Source organism: Taudactylus pleione, unplaced genomic scaffold (genome assembly GCF_031769625.1).
Source record: "Taudactylus pleione unplaced genomic scaffold, aTauple2 ptg000065l, whole genome shotgun sequence".
Lineage (NCBI taxonomy): Eukaryota > Metazoa > Chordata > Amphibia > Anura > Myobatrachidae > Taudactylus > Taudactylus pleione.
The window spans coordinates 2,190,258-2,212,878 of NW_028284467.1; the positions used below are offsets into that span (position 1 = coordinate 2,190,258).

Sequence of the window (22,621 nt, forward strand, 5' to 3'; positions counted from 1 at the left end):
GTACGGCGGATTATTCAGCAAGTATGGCGATATATTGTAATATCCCTTTTCCTCTGCCGCAATAACCCATGTTTTTGCCAGGTTTACCCACATCATGGCTCAGAGTAATAGGGTCCTTGGAAAAAACCCTGGTCGAGTGCGGTGTAAATGGTGCGACCCAGGTCATGCTTCAAACCAGTAGATTTCCTGGCTTCAGTAGCGTTTGGAAATGACATCATCTCCAAGTGTCCAATGTAACACAGAGGACCCACGTCCCGTGTGTCCAGCCACCGGTGTGAAAGGGATAAAACCGACCCGCACTCAGCCTGTGCTCAGTGTCCCAGGTTGTAGCTGGGATTTGGGTGCATCGCCGTGTCACTGTGTGAGCATACAGTATCATTGAGGTGTGTTTCCAGCTTTTAAACATGGGATATTTTTAAAGGGAATAATAGAGTTAGAACAGTGTCGCTAGTGGCAGAGTTATAACAAACAATGAAGTCTTGTTTGGTGTATTTCTAGTCACAGTAAAAGTAATATGTGCAATTCAGAAATTTCTTATGTTACTACCACTATTCACTTCTTCTACATTGCTAGTCTTTCTGCTTTACCCATTCACCCCTCCAGTGAAAAACATGCTCCCTCCCACAGGCAGGTGGCGCAATGACATTCAGTTTTGTATGTTTTCTATATGATGCTCTTGTATTATTAATTTCTCTCTATGGTTTTGCTTATTGCAAAATGTTACTTAATTACAAAAAAAATAATAGTTTTAGATTTATATTAAGAGATACATAGATATATAGATGATTAGGCTTCTCACATTCTTCTTGTCATCCTGTCCTTTTTTTCTTTCTTTATTTGCCATGACGACGCCAGTCCTCAAAGTGTCAAATACAGGATCTGTGCGATTAGCAGCAGCTGCGATGAAGAGAACATAAAGACCAAGTTATGGCAATGATGAGAGGCAGCTATTCAGATACCAATTAGTTTGAATAAATGCAGTCAGCTTTATGTAATTAGCAGAAGATGCATTATGGCTATGCGTCTTGCTGCAGGTGGGGGTCAGGCCGCAGGCAGTGGTCTTGTTAGGTGTGAGGGCAACAGACAAAACTTCCATTGGTGGCATTAATGGGACTGTAGGTTTTAAAATAAACATTAAGGAAGACAGTGATGTGCATTGAGGTGAGGCAGGTGAGGCAGAACCTTTCCTGTCATACCTAGGTATACTCCAGATTTTGAGAATAAAAATTATAAGAAAAATGTATAAATATTTTCTTTGTATTATTCTAATCATTTTTATAATCAAAACTCTGGAGTAAAAAGTGTATGGCAGGTGAGGCACTGCCTCCCCTGTCTACCTTTTGCGCACATCCCTGATCAAAACACAGCAAATTCCCAGCACTATATACTGCTGCACTTCTGTATAATGCCCACATGAAACCTCGGGTTCATATATGTATCTGTAAATCTGGATCTTATACTAGTGACAGTGCCTCCCCAGCCATTTATTTCACCGCACGTCACTGAAGGAAGATAAACCACAAGGTGTTTTCTGTGCATTGCCTCTTTAATGTTCTGGTGACATCAAGATTTGTATTCTAGTTGTGGATTTTCCTGTCCTATAGAACCATTTAGGGGGTGGGGGGAGTTTTAGCTTCTAGTGTGCAAAAAGGCATATAGAAAATGTTCACTACTGGATATAACTGGGCTCTCTCATATATACACAAAGGGCCTGATTCAGAGCCGGACGCTATTTGCGGTCGTTCGTTCTGAAAAAAGGGGTGGCTATTCAAATGAACCGTTCGCTCTTTGCGGTCTGTTCACGCCTCTATGTCTGAACGAGTGAACAAAACTTGCGGTCGTTTTTTGGAAACTACGCCCCCTGGCCGCTCGCATCCTACGTCATGTCCGCTATTTATTAGATTAATCGAGTACATCGACCAGCGTATGAACTGCTCGCTATTCTTGTGGTTGGTTTTTCCTACCGCAATCTTGCGAGCAGTTCTGACTATAAAATAACCCAGTGACGTGGTCAATGACGCTGCTGTATTAATTATGCACACCCATAAAATGCCCGTTTTGACCTTTAAGCATAGACAGCAATATTCTTGTGGACACTATATAAAACACAGGGCCTGATTCAGACCCGCTCGCAAGCGATATGCGCTCGCGAGCGGGTCGATGTTTGGCCACTGCGCATGTGCACGCCGGAGCCGGCTCCGAAGTGCGCATGCGCGAGACCCGGCTAGCGACGGGCGCTCCATTGCTCTGGGTCTCGCACCAAAAGGGGGTGGCTGTCGATTTTGATCGACAGCTCGCACCGTTTTGGAGGTGGGCAGGTGGGGGTGGCTGGCCAAATGGAGGCGTTCCCGACGGAACGCCTGCCATTTGGGGGCGGCCCCACTGACATCACGAGTGATGTCAGTGGTGAGCTTCCGACTCTATTAAGAGCCGGAAGCTCATTGGGACCGCAAGGGTCTCGTCGCAAGCCTCGATGGTTGCGATGGTCGAGACCATCGCAACCATCACCTGGCCACTCACAATAGCTGTGGGTGGTCACCCACAGCTATGCAAGTGGCCTGGAGGCTGCTCCAAAAAAAAAAAAAGCCCAGATTCAGAGCGAGCATTCGGCTCTGAATCAGGCCCACAGTGCATACTGGTACCAACTATGCAGTGCCTACCTTGTTATGGAAGCTACAATAAAATGCAAATCCCAAAATCTCTGCAGGAGATACAATGCAGACACCATTTCCCTGGTGGCTATGTGGTCCACCTCCTCCAGAACTCTGATGGCTTTAAAATGCAGATTTGCTAATATTTCCGTTGATATGTGTGTGTACTATTAGATGGTGGTAAGCAGAGTAAATAGTATATACCGTGGAATCACTCAGTGCACCAAACAGCTTAGGCCTTAGCCAGGAACAGTGGCGGATCCAGGGGGGGCGACTGGAGCGATCACCCCCCCAGCACAGTTTGTCCGACCATTATCATCTCTCTCCTCTGCATCATTAAGGGCCAAATTAAGACCCGCTCGCGAGCGCTGAGTGCTCACAAGCGGGTCGATGTTGCCTAAGTGCACATGCGTACGATGGAGGCGGCTCCATCGTGCGCATGCGCGAGACCCGAATAACGACGGCCAAGCCGTCGTTATGGGTCTCGCACCAAAGGGAGCGTGTTGTCGATGGTGAGTGACAGCACGCCCCATTTGGTGGGCGTGCCGGGGGCGTGGCTGCCCAGATGGAGGCGTTCCCATGGGAACGCCTACCGTCTGGGGCCGGCCCCACTGACATCACTAGTGATGTCAGTGGGAGTGTTTTTGGCTCTAATAGAGCCAAAAGCACTCCAGGGTTTGCGGCAGCGAGACCCTACCACAAGGGTCTCGTCGCAAGCCCGATGGTCACGATGGTCAAGACCAATCTGTCACCCACAGCTATGCGAGCGGCCAGGAGGCCGCTCCAAAAAGTAGGAGGGACGACCCTGATTCAGAGAAAGCGCTCTGTCAGAGCGTCCGGCTCTGAATCAGGGCCTAAGGTCCTGATTCAGAGCCGCTCGTAAGCGGCCGCTCGTTCGCTCCGAGCGATGTTCGCACATTTGCGCATGCGTATGGGTCGTAATGCGCATGCGCCAACCAGTCAGTGCAGTCGGAAATCGTGTGTTCGCAAAATAGCGAGTGCCTGTGACAGGATGAGGCGTTTGTGGGTGGTAACAGGGGAAGGTGCTTGAAAACGGGGAGTGGAGATCCGAACGCAGGCGTGGCAAACGGTCAAAACGGGCGTTTTAAGGGTGTGCATAATTAACAAAGCAGCGTCACCGACCACGTTACTTGGTTGTCTCTTAGCTTGAACAGTTCACATGATTGCGGTAGGAAAATCCAACCACAAGCACTGCGAGCAGTCCAGACGCCTTTTGATGTACTCGATTAATCTAATAAATAGAGGAGATGACGTAAGATGCGAACGGCCAGGGGGCGTCTTTACAAAATAGCGAGCGCATATTTTGTTCGCTTGCTCAGACATAGAGGCGTCAACAGACCGCAAAGAGCGAGCGCTCTATTAAAATATCCGGCCCCTTTTTCTGAACGAGCTAGCGCAAATAGCGTCCGGCTCTGAATCAGCCCCTAAGTTCATAGGAGTGAGATGATAATGGCTGGGCTGTGCTGTCATCGGAGCTCCCGTCGTCTCCCAGTTAGGGGGATGTGTCAGTGACAGGCTGTCACCTGACCCGGGGAGGAAGTGATCACAGCCGCCTCCTCACACCCTGTGATCAGCTGTGTGGTCTAAATAGACCACATGCTGGCCTGATTCAGAGACAGACGCTCTGACAGAGCGCTCGCTATGAATCAGGGCCTGCCCTTTGGTTTTTTAGAGCGGCCTCCTGGCCGCTCACATAGCTGTAGGTGACCACCCACAGCTATAGCGAGCGGCCAGGAAGATGTTCGCGATGGTCAAGACCATCGGGCTTGTGACGAGACCCTTGTGGTAGGGTCTTGTTGCCACAAGCCCCAGAGTGCTTTCAGCTCTACCAGAGCTGAAAGTACTCCCACTGACATCACTTGTGATGTCAGTGGGGCCGGTCCCAGACGGTAGGCGTTCCCATGGGAACGCCTCCATCTGGGCAGCCACGCCCCCGGTCCGCCCACCAAAGGGGGCGTGCTGTCACTCAACATCGACAGCACGCCCCCTTTGGTACGAGACCCAGAGCGACAGCTTGCCCGTCGCTATCCGGGTCTCGCGCATGCGCACGACGGAGCCGGCTCCGTCGTGCGCATGCGCACTGGGCCACCATCGACCCGCTTGCGAGCGGGTCTGAATCAGGCCCGCTGATCACTGCTAAAAAAAAATAAAAAAACAACTTGCCTCTGTCCAGGGACCGAAGATCGGGGCTCCGGTGATGTCCTCCCTCCAGTCAGCTGGTCTCCCGGCTCCTGCACTGTGACCCTGGTCAGCTGCTGCATTAAACAGCTGACCGGGTCACAGAGCAGGATGGGAGAGCAGCTGACTGAAGCTCGGAGGGAGAACATCACCGGAGCAGTGGAGGTAAGTGACAGTAAAGGGGGGGAGGGAGGGTTGCCGCAAGGGGGGGGTCGCTGCGAGGGGGGGGTCGCGGGGGAAGGGGGTTGCCGCAAGGGGGTTTGCCACGAGGGGGGGTCGTGGGGGGTAGGGGGGGTTGCCGCGAGGGGGGCGGAATTAATCATTAACTCGCCCCCCTAATACAACAGTTTAGATCCCTTGCCAGGAGTATGGTTTATTGGGCGGTTAGTGGCTTGTTATGGTTTAGTTTAGGTATAGTGGGTGCACTCTTCTTCTCGTGATGTGATAGATAGTTGGACAATTATCCTGAACTGGAAATGGCTACACCACATGAACGGGTGGGTTTTGTTATTGGGAGAGTTGAACACTAATGTTTGGTTTGTGTGGTTGATCGTGTTTGTCATGTCTTTAATTCCGCCACCAATTTCATTATGAATTGGTCAATAAAATTTGACATTGTTTTAAAACGCCAGCACTTTTGTCTGTGTCTTTACTTTATTACTGTTATTGCATTTTGGTTTATGTGAGTAACATGTGGGGCAATGCAGGGGATACAATGTTAGTCATCTTATTGTAAAGTCAGGGCCGGATTAACGAGGGGGCTATAGGGGAGATTGTCACCGGGCCACCACACATAGAAGGCCCCCCCACACAGAGTCAATGTGACCCTGCCGAGAACAGGTGTCCAGCGGCACCTGTTCCCGGATGGTGGCCGGGCTCAGAGGTCGCGGTTGTTCTATTGCATGCAGCACAGACTCAGAGCAACTCCCGATTCCCCTCATCAGCGTCATGTCACATGTCCGTGATACTGAAGAGGGAACCCAGGAGCAGCTCTGCCGACCGGGACACATCAGGTAAGAGAGGCTCCGTATGGGACAGGAGTGGGAGGGACTGCTTATAGCATGATTAGCAAAAGTGGCTTGGTCACTGTCCTCACTGCAAACACTATTGCACAGCACAAATGTATTTGCTTACACCCTATATGGGCTACTGGCAACTGCCAAGAGCTCATTGTACAAAACCATTTGCTAATTGTATATACACTAAACCACTGAGTGTAGACCCCACTGCAGAGACCCCAAAACCTGCTACATAGCCGTAACTAGAGTTTTTGGTGCCCTGTGGCTGTGGGGGATGGTGGGTGGGGATTAGTAGGCACAGGCGCCGTGTGGCTTGGGGGGGCAGACACAGGCATCGTGTGGCTTGGAGGGGACCCCCACAACTTAGTTGCCCAGGGGTCCCCACAACCGCAAGCCTTATCCAGCCTTGTGTAAATTCCACTACTGTATCCTTTAAATGTGTAAAATTCCTATCCATCCACAAACTCAAACTTAGGTCTTTCTGGCTTCAGGACTCCTGAACCCTTACAATAGTTTTACTGAAGTACAATTATTAGTGACCATTACCTGAACTTATTGTATATTTCATTTTGTAACCTCAATCTTGCTTTTGTCTTCTGAATCTTGAATCTTCTTTTGAGCTATGTTTTCCCTAAACCTTGGACCTGGTTATTGGGCCTATCAATACTGTATGTCATCCTGGCCTGACTACTAGTATGAGCCCCAAGGGCTTTGCGCTGAAGTCCTCGTGACTAAGCATCTAAGGTTTTATCCAATAAGAAGACCTAATGGTCGCCTAATCTGCCATCCTGGTACACCTTTGGTGTTAATGTGAGGTGGAAACAATATACAACATGGTTAGAGTAAGACCTTTTGAAGTTATTTAATGGTACGACAGGGCTGTAACAGGGCGTGAATGCACCCTGTGCTGGCCCTGCCCCTTTGCACCCACTGTCATGATGTTGGTGCATGGCATCATTATGACATGCGGAGCGGGCGAGGCAGGTAGCACCAGTAAGTGCAGTGCTGACTTGGGAGTATCCTGAGGACAGACCAGCTGTGCACATTGCAGAGTGCCTGTCTGGAGCGTCTAAAGGATGCTCAGCGCTGCAGCAGTGATCCTGACTGCATGGTTCCGTTGCAAGCACCCTGCTAGCCAGGAGCAAGGACCGTGGGGCATCGATGGTGCCACCCACAGAGCCCTGCACTCTGGTATTGTGGGTTGCAACAGTTAATATCGTGACATAAAATTATAATCCAAGGGAAATGCCTGATGATAACTCTGAAGCTGTTAGGACTTTTTCAAATAAATGTTATAAAAACCCGGCTATAAAACCAACATATATAAATATAATTATCCCCAAGTATAACACAGTTCCTGACAATATCACAATATCTCAATTCACTTGCAAAAACCACAGGGCATCTCTTAGGCAAACAACAGAGTGCTCTAATTAATACAGTACATCAATTAAAACGGAGGCACAGAAAAGAATTAGCTTCTTCTAACACTCACATGAACAATTAGAAAAATCTTCAACAAAGATATATTTCCATTTCGCCCAATTATGGATAACCTCTTCAATGTGCAAAGGCAAAGGGATAGGATTCATTTTTAGAGCTTCTGTAGGAATTCAACAATGAAACCTAATTTGCTTAAAACTTGAATATGTTAAAGATTTCCATATTAATATGTAGAAGTTAAGCGATTACAGAGGGGTTAGAAAACGCCTATTCCTACAGATGTCACTAGCATCCTTTACGTGCTATTGAGCAAAGCTGGCATGAAACATAACAGGGGGAACCTAAACCCGAATTTCTATTCTTATTATTAAGGTTTATTTGTATCATCAGTTATCTTCCTATTCAGTATGTCCATAGCTATCCCAATTTCATTGAGACCATTGTTTAAGAATTAAAATGACTTGAGGGACCTTGAATTGACAAGATATTAATAATAATAATAATAATAATAATAATAATAATAATAAAGTAGGTAGCTTCCATTCTCTTCCAATGGGTCTCACCTGATGTACTTTTGTCTCTCCTTTTGCCATGTCTGTCTCATCTTTTTCATATGGATTGGACAGAAATATCCATAGACAAAGAGGGCAGGGTGAAAAAATAGTTTTCTATATGGCTCCCTTATGTCCTCATCCTCTCATCTCAGGTTAATTCCATCCTTGGAACATTGGTACAGCTAACAACATGGTATAAACTTATGACTTTGGCTAATGGGATCCCCCATTTTACTTTGATTCGATTTGATTATGCATTGTTACTAAATGGTTTGCTTTTGTCACCCACCCCCTATTCCGTCTCCAACTAGGGCTATACACTACTGTTTACAATTGATGTGTGTTTTTATTTTTTCTGTTACTAAAATTGGTGGTTTCAATAATCTATGGGGTCAATCCAATTGCACGCGATGTACTCGGGAGTGTGAGTCGTCACTGCAATGGCCGCACTTTACGCCAGCCCGAATTTGAATAAAAGTGCTTGCAGTCTGTAACGGGTAAATTCCGGGCAACCAATGGGAGACTGAGATGTTGCAATCAAGTAAGCTTTTATTCCAGACTGAAATGGCTGAGCCAGTGTAATGGCTTCTTACACAAGGCAAACAATAGTTCAGGTACAATAGTTCAGCTTACATGCGACAGCAGTTCAAACAAGCAGAGTATTCACAGCAGAGTCAGGGTTCAGCTTGTCCAGCATAGAGAGCTGCCTAAGGTGCAAACCATACATGCCTACCCTCCCAATTTTCGCGGGAGGCTCCCTATTCTTCGGGTAACCCCCCGCACCCCTGGAAGGGTAGGCACTTCTCCCGCTTTCTGCCCACTTCCTAGTGAAGTGGGCAGAATGGGGAGAACTTCCACGGCAATCGCAGGTCCCCGTGTAGGGGGTGTGGCTTATTGATGCGTTTCTGCATGAATCACGTAATTTAGCTCCGCCCCTTACGTAAATTTATGCCAATTGTGGCAATTTGCCACAAAGGGGGCGGGGCTTAATGATGCGGTATGTCAGACCACACCCCTGTCACGACGCAATCTTTCTCCTCCCCTGGTTCTCCTGGCAAGGAGATAAAAAATGTAGCCAAGTATGGTGCAACACACATTCCCCCTGACTAAGGGGTCTATTTACTAAGTAGTGTTAGGAGACAGAGTGAAAAGTGATAAGGTGCCAGCCAATCAGCTCCCAACTGTCATTTTTCAAACACAGCCTGTGAGATGGCAGTTAGGAGCTGATTGGCTGGCACCTCATCACTTTTCACTCTGTCTCCTAAAGCTGGCCATGCATCTAAAGATTATCTGTCCAACCAGCCAACTAGTTGATTGGTTGGAATGAAAATCTGGTAAGGTATGAAAGCAAATGACAACCAGCAATTTGCTCCCAAACACTGGAAAATGGACCAAAACTGTTGTTTGAACAAATTGTTTAGATCAAACATTTAAAAAAAACTTGTCTGAACGACAATTTTCATCTGTTTTCTGGCATTTAGGAGCAAATTGCTGATCATCATTTACTCCCATCCGTTACCAGATTTTCATTCCAACCAATCAACTGGTTGGCTGGTTGGATGCAAGTTGGTCTAGCGTGTGGCTAGCTTTACACTGCTTAGTAAATAGACCCCTAACTCATCTAATTAGGTTTTTATACCTTAGATGGTCTTAATTGAGGAAAGGGTTAAATGAGGTAAACCCTTTCCTCAGAATGTGGGAGAGACCCACACTGCCACACAGCCCCATAGGGCTCGAGCAAAATTAGGGCTTGGAGAGGGCCAAGATGGGAGCGAGATGCGGTGCCGTTGCCGGTATTTAAACACCGTGGAAATGGCACAACGCACCCTTCGCAAGTAATTGGATTTAGCCCTATGTGTTACAAAGGACTGTTCCTATTTTGAACAGACCTCTCTATTTTTGTTATGCAATGACAATATCTTTTTCTGTTTTTTGTTCATTTATTTTACTCTTTCAATAAAAACATACCGAAAAAAAAAGGTAGCGTTTTATACATTTTTAAGCCCACTATAAATAGGTGGGGACATTTACAGAGATAAACCTCAGTTATAACTGAGAATAGGCATTACACTCATGTAGATGGATCTAAAGAAAGCAACATCCTGTAATATGATGGGGTGGAGTAAATGTGCAAGTGATAGACGCACTATGCCACTCCCATTATTCTGTGTGCTGGATGTAATGCTCAGTATCTGCTCTTACTCTGTCTGTGCATACAGCTGGAAATCACAGTAGACAGTTTCACTGTATGAACAAATACTGTACAAAGGGTTATATGTAACAGGGTGCGGAGACATCGGTGAGTCCCGTGCAAGACTGGTTGGTTTTGCCTGTTAAATAACTGCTACTTCGGGCAGTCTGGCATAGGACTCGCCGATGTCTGAACTATTATATCACCCTATTATATATACCCCAAAGTGCTACTCCCCTTGTTCTGAATGCTGGATGAAATTCTCTGTATCTGTATTATGGTTCTACCAATATTTACACACTAATGAAAATTACTGGTAAAAATATATACCAGAAATACTGTAAGTACTGATATTAAATATATCTCATTATAAAACCAATAAAATATAAAGATAAACAGTATATCTCTCCAGACATTGTGCTATACGTTTTGGCCCTGAGGACTTCCTCTGGGAGTAAATGGTGAGTGGTGGGGTTGGTATGCAGTTCCTGATATCTCCATTTTGGTCCTGGCAGTGGCTGTAGCTGTGCTGATCTCATTGGTCAGTTGGGCCTGTCAGTTACTGTGGAGAAGGTAGGTGCTGTCATGACAGCAATGCTGTGTAGTTATTCTGGTATCCAATTGTAGACTGCTGTGGCCATAAGTGTTAATTTGCTGCTTTCAAGATTATGGGGTCTAGTTACTAAGCAGTGTTAGGAGACAGAGAGAAAAGTGATAAGGTGCCAGCTAATCAGCTCCCAACTGTCATTTTACAAACAGCCTGTGAGATGACAGTTGGGAGCTAACTTGCTGGCACCTTATCACTTTTCTCTCTGTCTCCTAACACTGGCGCTAAACAGATTAAAATATTACTTCCCTCAATAATTGATATTTTTCTTCCTCTTCCAGCATCAACACAAGTGTCAATAGCGGTATATAAAAAAGAAAACACAAAAACGATCCTTATGTATTATTCGAGAGGTGTTTATAGGAGAGTTTATCTATTAAAGATAAAATTGGAGTTCTTTTCCCGGGGATGCCCCCCTCAACCAAACACTCACACTTTGTTGGATTTATATAAGCACATCAAAGAATATCTCTAGATTCCTCAAAATAGTGTCACCTCCACCGGACGTGAAAATAATTTCGGGGAATATCTCCCCTAGATTTGTACTCACAAAATACCAGAATATAATGGGCACATCAGTTGGTTCTTTCTGCAGTCCGTCTCGGGAGAAAGATTCATAAAAAAGATTTTATTGCAGTGAACAATTTCTCACACATGAGAAAAAACTTTTCTAAAAATAAATGGAGGAACACCTACCCAGGTGTTTTTTGGAGTTCCAAGATGTCAATTTGGAAAATGAAAAACCGGGCCCCATTTCCCAAACATCTTCCTTCTTCCCTCGCTAGGGTCCTCCTGCTAGCATGCACTCGACTGCCCTCACCAACGCGTTTCGATCAAACAATATTTTTCAAGGTGTAGGGCTATGTGAAGTGACTCTCCATTAAATACCCTCCTAATTACAGATATCCTCTAAAGGTGTGTCCATAGTTCTTCCAACCCCCAGAGAGTAAAACACATAATTCCCTCTCTAAGTTCAACACAACCGTATATATAATCCATGTTTCCTTCAAATGCATTACTTCCTGTCCGTCCGTGACCGGAAGTGACATCTTGTGTCCGTTCCTTTATCCTTCCCTCTTTCCTCTGTCTCCTTCATCTTGGAAATCCCCAAAAAAAACACCTGGGTAGGTGTTCCTCCATTTATTTTTAGAAAAGTTTTTTCTCATGTGTGAGAAATTGTTCACTGCAATAAAACCTTTTTTATGAATCTCTCTCCCGACTCTGACAAATATTATTGGTGGGGAGACCAATAGTTGGGGTTCCTACATGGAAACAGGAGAGAGACGGAGTGCAGAAACTGATGTGCCCATTATATTCTGGTATTTTGTGAGTACAAATCTAGGGGAGATATTCCCTGAAATTATTTTCACGTCCGGTGGAGGTGACACTATATTGAGGAATCTAGAGATATTCATCGATGTGCTTATATAGATTCCTCAATATAGTGTCACCTCCACCGGACGTGAAAATAATTTCAGGGAATATCTCCCCTAGATTTGTACTCACAAAATACCAGAATATAATGGGCACATCAGTTTCTGCACTCCGTCTCTCTCCTGTTTCCATGTAGGAACCCCAACTATTGGTCTCCCCACCAATAATATTTGTCAGAGTCGGGAGAGAGATTCATAAAAAAGGTTTTATTGCAGTGAACAATTTCTCACACATGAGAAAAAACTTTTCTAAAAATAAATGGAGGAACACCTACCCAGGTGTTTTTTTTGGGGTCTATTTACTAAGCAGTGTTAGGAGACAGAGTGCAAAGTGATAAGGTACCAGCCAATCAGCTCCCAACTGTCATTTTTCAAACACAGCCTGTGAGATGGCAGTTAGGAGCTGATTGGCTGGCACCTTATCACTTTTCACACTGTCTCCTAACACTGCTTAGTAAATAGACCCCATAGTATGTTAATTATAGGGGCCTGCACGTACCCTGATAATTAACATGATGAATAGACCCCAATGTGCCCACTGGCAATTGAGCGCATATTATGATCCTATTGCTCCGAACTTGCTTGATGTAAACGATGATATAATAGTAATGATGATGATGGTATTATCATTTTATTAGCGCAATTCCACCCCTGTTTTTCTATCCATTGCTATAGTGAGTCGCCTCACACCCTTCACTTTTGGAATGTGCAGCTGTTTTGGAATTTTATCCTAACTCTCGACATATAATTCAATTAATAAATTAGCGCCTAGTTAACCATTTTGTTCAGAAAATAGACTTATGTGGGTCAAGGAGGAAGTGGGAGGATAGGAAAGTGCTGAGGCTGCGATATACAAGCAGCACAAGGATCTTGGAGGCGAAGAAGAGCGATCGGGCAATAGTTAGGCTGAGAGCATAGGCCAAGTGAGCAGTTTCTGATGATGAGTGAAACAAGGGCATGCTTGGAGGAGGAAGGGAATCCAAATCCCAATGTTGTAAGCAAAAGCTGCAGAAAATGCTAGCTGATGTGCTCAAACTCTTTCTCTGTATTATGGACGTGACTGTGGACATGATAGAACCTGGTTCAGATCCATAGGATCAGGAGTCCCTGCTTTCAGTGTCTTTGTTGGATGGAAAAATACACAAGATCATTTTCCTGCACAGTATAATGAATTTTATACTCAGTGGGTCTTATTCAGAGTTAGTCGCAAGTGAAAGTCGAGATTGCGCTTTTAGTCTCAACTTGTGATTTATTTTTTTTACAGCGCATGTACGTCTTTTCACATTCTGCGCCTCGTCCAAGTCTCTAGTTAGCCTGAAGTATACGTTGCTATTGTGTACAACTAGGAGGCAGGGAAATGCTCTGTAATGGGCAGTCACAAAGTGCGACTGAAATGATCACCAAAAAGTCTTAAATGCTGCCGTCTAGAGGAATGTAATACTGTAGTTGCTTCTGCTTCGTTGAGCAATTTAGATGGTCGAAGCCAACTAGGTTCTTATTAGCTGCATTATCCGGTCATAAACGTCAATATATTTCCATGGTGTGTTGCAATTTTAAGCAATTTCTGTAGAGACAATGAAGCCATTCCTACAGTCACAATCCATTCTCATCTCACCCGGTTGCGACAAAGGGAGGGATGTGCATGTGACTGAGTCTGAATTATTTGCATTATCCTTGTGCCATAAATATGTATATTAGTGTTGGTAGTCTCCAGATTTACCGGCTAGACTGGCTCTATTGATTTAGCTCTGTGCCAGTGGATTGGCAAGATCCAAATCAAACTTTCAGCTCAAGCTTCATTTAAAAATTTTAAGTTAGCTGAAAGAGGAGCAGTAGCAGAAGCTGAACTCCACCATACATGCTCTGGAACCCTGCTGCATTCTGCTTTCAGCTCCAGTCCAGCATTCCAGCTTCTCTCTAATTTTGGAATACTGTTAAAAGGACCTACTATACTGCAAGGTTGTTATTGTCTATTAGTTGTTGAAAATGAGGAAATATCTATTGTGATGCAATGGTGCCACCTTGTGGTCAGTGGCTAGAGAACAGATATTAATTGGATCACATATGAAACTGGGTTTCTTCTACATTCCATCTCGTTATTACAGGTGGATGCAGGTACCACAAGGCCAATCAGAAGAGATCTTCCCAGCCATCTGACAGCAAGCAACAGCTGTATGAATAACGTCATTAGGTCTTGAATAATTTATTTTTCCACTGTATTTTTCAACACTTTCTGTTGATTGCAAGATGATAAAGTAGGACAGACAGCAGATTTATGGGCAAATAAGCTCCAGTTATTTAAACATAGTGGAAAACTGAATTTCTGCTCTTCGACTTCCATGCAATTATTAAATATGAATAATGTAACATGATACATGCAGTAGGGAACCCAGATTAGTATAGTCATTTCCATTTCAATATCAGTCAGGGTAATGGAGTAGTCACCACAGGAACCTAGCACCCAATGAGTCATAAATGCCAACAAAGGAAAAATGTGCATGTAGACACCCCAAATTATAGTAATCTATAATCTGACCTAGAGACAGCTAATATAAGTAACAGAGCCTAGAGAAAAAACATATTTTCTGTTTAATGTTCAACTCAGTGGTGTAGTAGAGTGCGTGCATGCATGTATGAGTGCGTGCGTGCGTGTGTGTATGAGTGCGTGTGTGTATGAGTGCGTGCGTGCCTGCGTGGGTGTGTGTTTACACCATTCACAAGAGTAGTTTTATATTGCCAGCCTTACACCCACTACTTTTCAAATTTGCAGCTGTCATATGGATCCAGCTAAATGATGTCATCAACTGGGTTGCTGTTGCTAGTATTAAAATGTAATATGAAAATGTAATGTCTTCTCTGTATCTTTTTCTATTTACATAGGTAAAATAATAGCTTGAAAAAAGTTGAACTGTAAAAACCCACTTACTGTATGTGACTGGTTCTGCAAATCCAAACCTTTGTTGGTTTTATTCATTTCCACTCAAGAATAATTAAATTCAACAGTAATAAAATACTTATACTGTACTATAGTGGCATATTCTACATAAATAACTATACAAAATTGTAGAAATGTGATATATAGGGGCTCATTTATCAATAGTCGCATACTCAGTGCGATCTGGGCGCGGTATTAACACCCATGATTGTATTGTAGTATGTGATAATGGCGCCAGAATGTATTAAATAACACACGCAGGGACTGTGGCTATGAAAGGAGCCCGTCCCAGCAATGTCCCCATCAGCAATCTCTTCACTACCCTACTGGGCATGTGTGGTCTACAGTCCATGCATATTCAGTGGCCATTCCGGCAAAACCCTCTCACATTAAATTTTGCAAATTGTAGCCCATAGTCTACAACAGCACGACGCCATCTTTAGATGATATTAGCTGCGGGGGACAAACTACGGAACGCATTGCATTGCAGAGCTTAGTAAATGTGACAGGATTGCATGCCCCATAGAGACCAATGGGGGTTGTGGCTACTGTCGGAAATGGAGCGACTGCAGCAGATCTGAGAGCTTAATGTCATGACGAGGGGGCAGGGCCACCAGCTGCCAGGAAGAACAGCAGGTGCTGTACAGGTGCTACAGGCTGCAGTGTGCATGTCCGGAGCATCCAAAGGCTGTTCCGGGCGGCACTTCAGCAGCGATACTGGCTGCATGGTTCCGTTCTTTGCACCCTGCTAGCCAGATGCAGGGACCATGGGGCAACGATGGTGCCATCCACAGAGCCCTGCTCTCCATGCGGCTGCACCATTCACACCCCCCTAGTTACGGCCCTGATTAGTGACAGGGTATATACATCTAATGTAGAAATGTAAGATGGTATACTTTAGCAGCTGCTCCAGTCTTTGATGTCAACTTTGCTTTCCATACCGTACTTGTAGCGTCATATATACTTTCAAAATACTGTATGTAATTGGGGTTTTTAGAGGATTTTTTTACATGTTTATCAATAACCAAATGGAAAATTGGTTAGAAAGAAGGGCATCACATTGTTACTGCATATATACTGCACTGTTTGCATGTGTGCTCCGGTCTTCTACCCCAGGTGTATGTGTGAGTGTATATAATCATGTACTGTAGATAATTTAGATGGTAATCTCCACTTGGGCAGAAACTGTTGTGAATGAAAAAGCATTCTACAGTATACAAAGCACTGTATAATATGCCATTACAGAAAGACTAAAGGCCCTCATACAGGGTGCAATATGCACCTTGCGATGCGATGGCCGATCCGATGGCCGAAATATCGGGCGGTCCTCACACTCGGAGCAATCAGGTGGCCGACCGCCCGATATTCCAGAACCCCCCTTCCCCACATGCATAGCGCTGCATGGGATCGTACATCGCACCACCAGATCAACTGAACATGCAGAAAGATCTGGAGGAGCGATGTACGAGCCTACAGGAGCGCGCAATGGCCAATATCATGCCCACACACTGTACGATATAGCAGCGATATCATTCCAGTCGGACCGGCTGCTATATTGCACCGTGAATGGGGGCCATAATGTCAATGAGACTAAAATCAGCTCAAATTAAATATGTTAATATAAGTAAAAAACAGAGAAAGGTTTGACAATCATGTGCTAATGAATTAAATTAAAGGTTATCCAACAAATATGCGTTGATAACTTTAAGAATAGTTTTGATTACGATTGAGTATTGTAGTCATAGAATTCTTTTTTGGGGGAATTTACCTAATGGATCTAAGATCCAAACATACGATGTAATGTAGTGTATAAATAAATAGTAATTAGACTCACAGAAAGGCAGCAGTTCTTTCACACATGCATATTGTTGATTGCTGTACAGCGGGGAACTGTATGCACGTCGGAATCCAGGGGGCTGAAAGAAAAGCCAAATATGTTGCTTACCACAGAACATCTTTTTATTACGGATGTGCAGGCTCGGATTAGTTCGATATTTCCCGCCAAAAATCGGGTCTCAGAAAGAGGCAGAACGTCATCTTTCATGGACAAACATCATCATTCCTGGACAATAATCCATGAAAGATGAGGTTTGTCCATGAAAGATAATGTTTTGCCTCTTTCTGAGACCCGATTTTTGGTGGGAAGAATCCAAATTTGGCGGGAAAATCTGAACTAATCCCAGCCTGCACATCCCTACTTTTTATACATGTACACCCTGCACTACATTCAGGAATAAAGTACGCAACTTGCTATAAATACATGCTTATCTTACTAATATTACATGTATAGCTCATAATAGCTCATAGACCTTGAATTTTGTGATCCTTTAATATACCTGATACAGTTACACAGGCAAATGCAAGGGGACCCTGCTTTTGCCTAGGTAACCCCCCTCCCCCTCATTGGCCCGACCAGCAGCTTGAATCATGAACCACAATAGCAGTAGTATATAATTCAACTTTACTAGAGCTACAGCTACAACATGCAGTATGAGGGATGGAACAGAGCTGCTGCACATGCCCAGTGTCAAGCAGCTTTTCCTATCAAGTTGGCTGTGTGTGTGTGGATCTGAGAGCTTAATCAGTGCACTGTGCCAGAGAGACCAGAGAGCAGCTAGCAGCAAGAATAGTCAGGCATCATAACATGAGGTGGGAGATTGTGTGCTTAGAAAGTTTAGTTTTGTCTCCAATTGGTTATATTATGTAAATATATATTTATTATGGGATATATAACCTTTTCCTGACACTTAGTTTACTTATATGAGATAAATATGTTTGATACAGAAAGTTGTTTGTTTTTTAGATTATTTTACCTACACCCTACCCTACACTATAGACCTGTGTTTCCCAAACTTGGTTTCAGAGACATGTAACACTGCATGTTTTACAGAGGTCCTCTGCAGTATAATTTAAATAATTAGCACCACTTGTGGATCTTTTAAAATGTGTCAGACAGAAATTGATACACATGTGCACCAACTAGGAGATCTGGAAAACATGCACTGTTAGGGGACTCTGAGAACAGAGCTTGGAAATCACTGTATTGCATGCACAATCAAAAAGTAATAACTTATTACTTTTATGCCTGAAGTATTACCTACACTGCACTTTGTATGAGGCAGGTAATAGCATTCAACAGCCCCCCCATGGGCTGGCCAAACTCCCTCTAAAAGCAAGCATGTGGAAACCCACCTCTAGAAATCCTGCACTGGCCTCTAAATTAACATATTTCCTGCAAACCAGCAAACTATTTTATTCTCCAAGCAAATTTACTTCTGCACATGAAAATCAAAAAGTAATAACTTGTTACTTTTATGCCTGAAGTATTACCTACACTGCACTTTGTATGAGGCAGGTAATAGCATTCAACAGGCCCCCCATGGGCTGGCCAAACTCCCTCTAAAAGCAAGCATGTGGAATCCCACCTCTAGAAATCCTGCACTGGCCTCTAAATTAACATATTTCCTGCAAACCAGTAAACTATTTTATTCTCCAAGCAAATTTACTTCTGCACATGAAAACCTATTAAAGAGACATTATGATTTGAAATTTGGGCCAAAATAGACTGGGACAATATCTACTCCAAATACAGCTATCTACACTGCTCAAAAAAATAAAGGGAAAACTAAAATAACACATCCTAGATCTGAATGAATGAAATATTCTTATTAAATACTTTGTTCTTTACATAGTTGAATGTGCTGACACCAAAATCACACAAAAATTATGATTGGAAATCAAATTTATTAACCCATGGAGGTCTGGTTTTGCAGCCACACTCAAAATTAAAGTGGAAAAACACACTACAGGCTGCTCCAACTTTGATGTAATGTCCTTAAAACAAGTCAAACTGAGGCTCAGTAGTGTGTGTGTGTGTGTGTGTGTGGCCTCCACGTGCCTGTATGACCTCCCTACAATGCCTGGGCATGCTCCTGATGAGGTGGCGGATGGACTCCTGAGGGATCTCCTCCCAGACCTGGACTAAAGCATCTGCCAACTCCTGGACAGTCTGTGGTGCAACGTGGCGTTGGTGGATGGAGCAAGACATGTGCTCAATTGAATTCAAGTCTGGGGAACGGGCGGGCCAGTCCATAGCATCAATGCCTTCGTCTTGCAGGAACTGCTCACACACTCGAGCCACATGAGGTCTAGCATTGTCTTGCATTAGGAGGAACCCAGGGCCAACCGCACCAGCATATGGTCTCACAAGGGGTCTGAGGATCTCATCTCGGTACCTAATGGCAGTCAGGCTACCTCTAGCGAGCACATGGAGGGCTGTGCGGCCCCCCAAAGAAATGCCACCCCACATCATTACTGACCAACTGCCAAACCGATCATGCTGGAGGATGTTGCAGGCAGCAGAACGTTCTCCTTGACGTCTCCAGACTCTGTCACGTCTGTCACATGTGCTCAGTGTGAACCTGCTTTCATCTGTGAAGAGCACAGGGCGCCAGTGGCGAATTTGCCAATCTTGGTGTTCTCTGGCAAATGCCAAACGTCCTGCACGGTGTTGGGCTGTAAGCACAACCACCACCTGTGGACGTCGGGCCCTCATACCACCCTCATGGAGTCTGTTTCTGACTGTTTGAGCAGACACATGCACATTTGTGGCCTGCTGGAGGTCATTTTGCAGGGCTCTGGCAGTGCTCCGCCTGTTCCTCCTTGCACAAAGGCGGAGGTAGCGGTCCTGCTGCTGGGTTGTTGCCCTCCTACGGCCTCCTCCACGTCTCCTGATGTACTGTCCTGTCTCTTGGTAGCGCCTCCATGCTCTGGACACTACACTGACAGACACAGCAAACCTTCTTGCCACAGCTCCCATTGATGTGCCATCCTGGATGAGTTGCACTGCCTGAGCCACTTGTGTGGGTTGTAGACTCCGTCTCATGCTACCACTAGAGTGAAAGCACCGCCAGCATTCAAAAGTGACCAAAACATCAGCCAAAAAGCATAGGAACTGAGAAGTGGTCTGTGGTCACCACCTGCAGAACCACTCCTTTATTGGGGGTGTCTTGCTAATTGCCTATAATTTCCACCTGTTGTCTATTCCATTTGCACAACAGCATGTGAAATTGATTGTCAATCAATGTTGCTTCCTAAGTGGACAGTTTGATTTCACAGAAGTGTGAATGACTTGGAGTTACATTGTGTTGTTTAAGTGTTCCCTGTATTTTTTTGAGCAGTGTATAATTAGTAGTACTGTCCTAGGAAAACCAGGACTGTAGGTAGTTATGCATCGACCAGTGTCAAGCAATAAATTGTATTATAAAGAATTGCAAATGGAAGATGAATACAGTTTAATCACTATATTGCTGGTGGATTGAATGTCTGCCTCCCAGCTCTATTCTCTCTTTCCCTTGGACAATGCATGAGCAAAATATTTCAACAAATTTTAAGTTTATAGAAATGTCAGTGTTATATGACAGGCAAGTTAGTGTATAATGGACCAGCTGGAGAAATGTCCCACTCCTGATAGAGAGCTTGGGTGCATGCAGCAGAAGCTGATAAGCTGACTCATGCATGGGTTCCCTGACACAGCATGCCAAGTGTAAAGACTACTCTCACAGCTGCCGGCCGGTGTCACCAGGGAGCCAAACATTGGTCATTTGCTCCAGTGACCTTTTTTTTTTACAACCTGGCAAAAAAATTTCTTATCAGTGTCACTTATGTTGTATGAGATTATAAACTTCCAAACCAAAAGAAAATATGTGACTGGAACATTCCTCTACTTTGTGTTTCCTAGGACAGAGATTTGTTTTGTTTAATCAGACATCAAAGCTTTGACAAGACTTCTCTAACTTACTATTTTCCCGAAACATTTCTGGAACTCCACGTAGGACTGACAGTGATGGTGAATATTAGTTTTGCAGTTTTTGCATCGCAATCCAAACTTGTTGTTTACTGCAAGCAAAAAAGAAAAGAAAATACCAGAGATTACAGATATAGGCGCCAAAAATGTGCCCACTTTGCAACTAGTAGCCAACACCATTGCTTAACCCCTCTACTTCCAGCACCCATTGCAAAATTCTGCTCCGCAAAATCAGAGCACTTTGGTTACAATCTAGGTGCACCAGTATGGAAGTGGCATATGATGTGTCCAAATGGTACCATACAGCAGAGCCATAACTAGAGTGCCAGGGAGAGCATTGGTGCCCCCCCCCCCTATTTTTTAACTAGAGATATAAGATAGTGCACCTGAAAAAGGGCCATGGCCTAATGGGGAAGGGCCATGGAAGAGATAGGGGAGGCCAGGAGATGCTGGGGATAAAAGAAGAGGAAGCTACAAGTGACAATGATAATAAACAGGAAAATGTACAGGTCCAAACAGCGCCCCCTGCCCTGCGGTGCCCTGTGCCATGGCACTACCCTAGTTACGGCCCTGCCATACAGCACAGCACGTTAGCCATTTCCCAGGTTGGAATGAGGTCTACCAGTTGTAAAGTTATTCTGCATGTTATCCTATTTGCTACGCAGCTACTGACTTCTTTATCTTCACTGACAAAACACACCTACAGTAGTGTAAGGAGCTTGTTAGTAGCTTTGTCTTCATTATGTCCAACTACAGTATTTATTCAGAAGCAGAAAATCAGTACAATGGCGATAATAAAGAACAAGAACCATCTCTTTCTCTGCAGCCCATGCTCCACCACTTCCCACAGTTATATCTGTTCTTACAGAGAGTAAATGTAGGAGCTACATATGGCTTAAGGCTGACCTCCAGATTTACCAGTCTCTGAAAAAATTCTGAGGGAACTTGTTTGGCAGATCTTGAGCACAGTTCATTGTGTCCTGATTTGCCTTATCACTACAGACAGCCCAGTTGCTTACTATGTAGGATGGTTTATTGGAGATAGGTGGTATGGAGCAGAGCTTAAGCGGAGCGGGGTGTGATAAAGCTCCTCAGCTGGTGAGTCTACAGCTGTAGTGGGTGGTGGTGCAGGATGCTGGAACAGCAGGACGCCCATCTCCCACTGTGTCACTCTTACACAGTGGCAAGATGAAGCTGCGCATGAGGAGTACTAACCTTGGTGGCCATCTTGGAACAGGGAATGAAGCCTCCCTGGAGGAACAAAATGGAGTAAGCGAAGTAGTGCACTCCACTATCAACAGTTAGCATTGCTACCTCACATGACAGGGACATGGATTTGCTTCTAACTAAAGCTCTGTCTTTCTGGAGTTTGTAAGTACTTAGTTTTCCCCATGTTTGTTTGTGTTTTATCTGGGTACTCCATTTTCATCCCACTCTCCTAAGATATACTGCCAAAAACAGTGAGTACATGAATATATCTCCACTAAATAAATAAATTGCCCTCAACAATGACACGTTGCTGTACTACATACTTGGCTAATGTTGAAAAGCATATCAGAGAGATTGTGAAAGCAATTCCTATTTGCGTGGCACTGAAGAGGGCGTGGACTGCTCTGAAAGAGGTATGATAACATTGAATGACTTAGATCCAACTGTAAATGATCCCCAAGGCAGTTACATAGTTTGGCACACATAAACCACACACATGGTGACACAGCCTGCACAGATGGCAGTAGCTATGATTTGTAGCCCATAAACCCACCAATGTAGACATGACTGTGCA

The 22,621-nt window shown here is 44.5% G+C and overlaps 1 protein-coding gene across 2 annotated transcripts in view; it reads right to left on the reverse strand.

The window, feature by feature from the left end:
• The window catches only part of STAC3 (SH3 and cysteine rich domain 3), a 129,100-nt gene that overhangs the window by 42,676 nt on the left and 63,803 nt on the right, over window positions 1-22,621 (reverse strand). For both annotated transcript variants that reach the window (XM_088465885.1, XM_088465884.1), the window contains exons 3-5: window positions 20,833-20,930; window positions 16,867-16,948; window positions 800-897 (exon numbers count right to left, since the gene is read on the reverse strand). In XM_088465885.1, coding sequence (XP_088322011.1) covers window positions 800-897; window positions 16,867-16,948; window positions 20,833-20,930 — 278 coding nt within the window. The remainder of the gene's footprint in view (window positions 1-799; window positions 898-16,866; window positions 16,949-20,832; window positions 20,931-22,621) is intronic.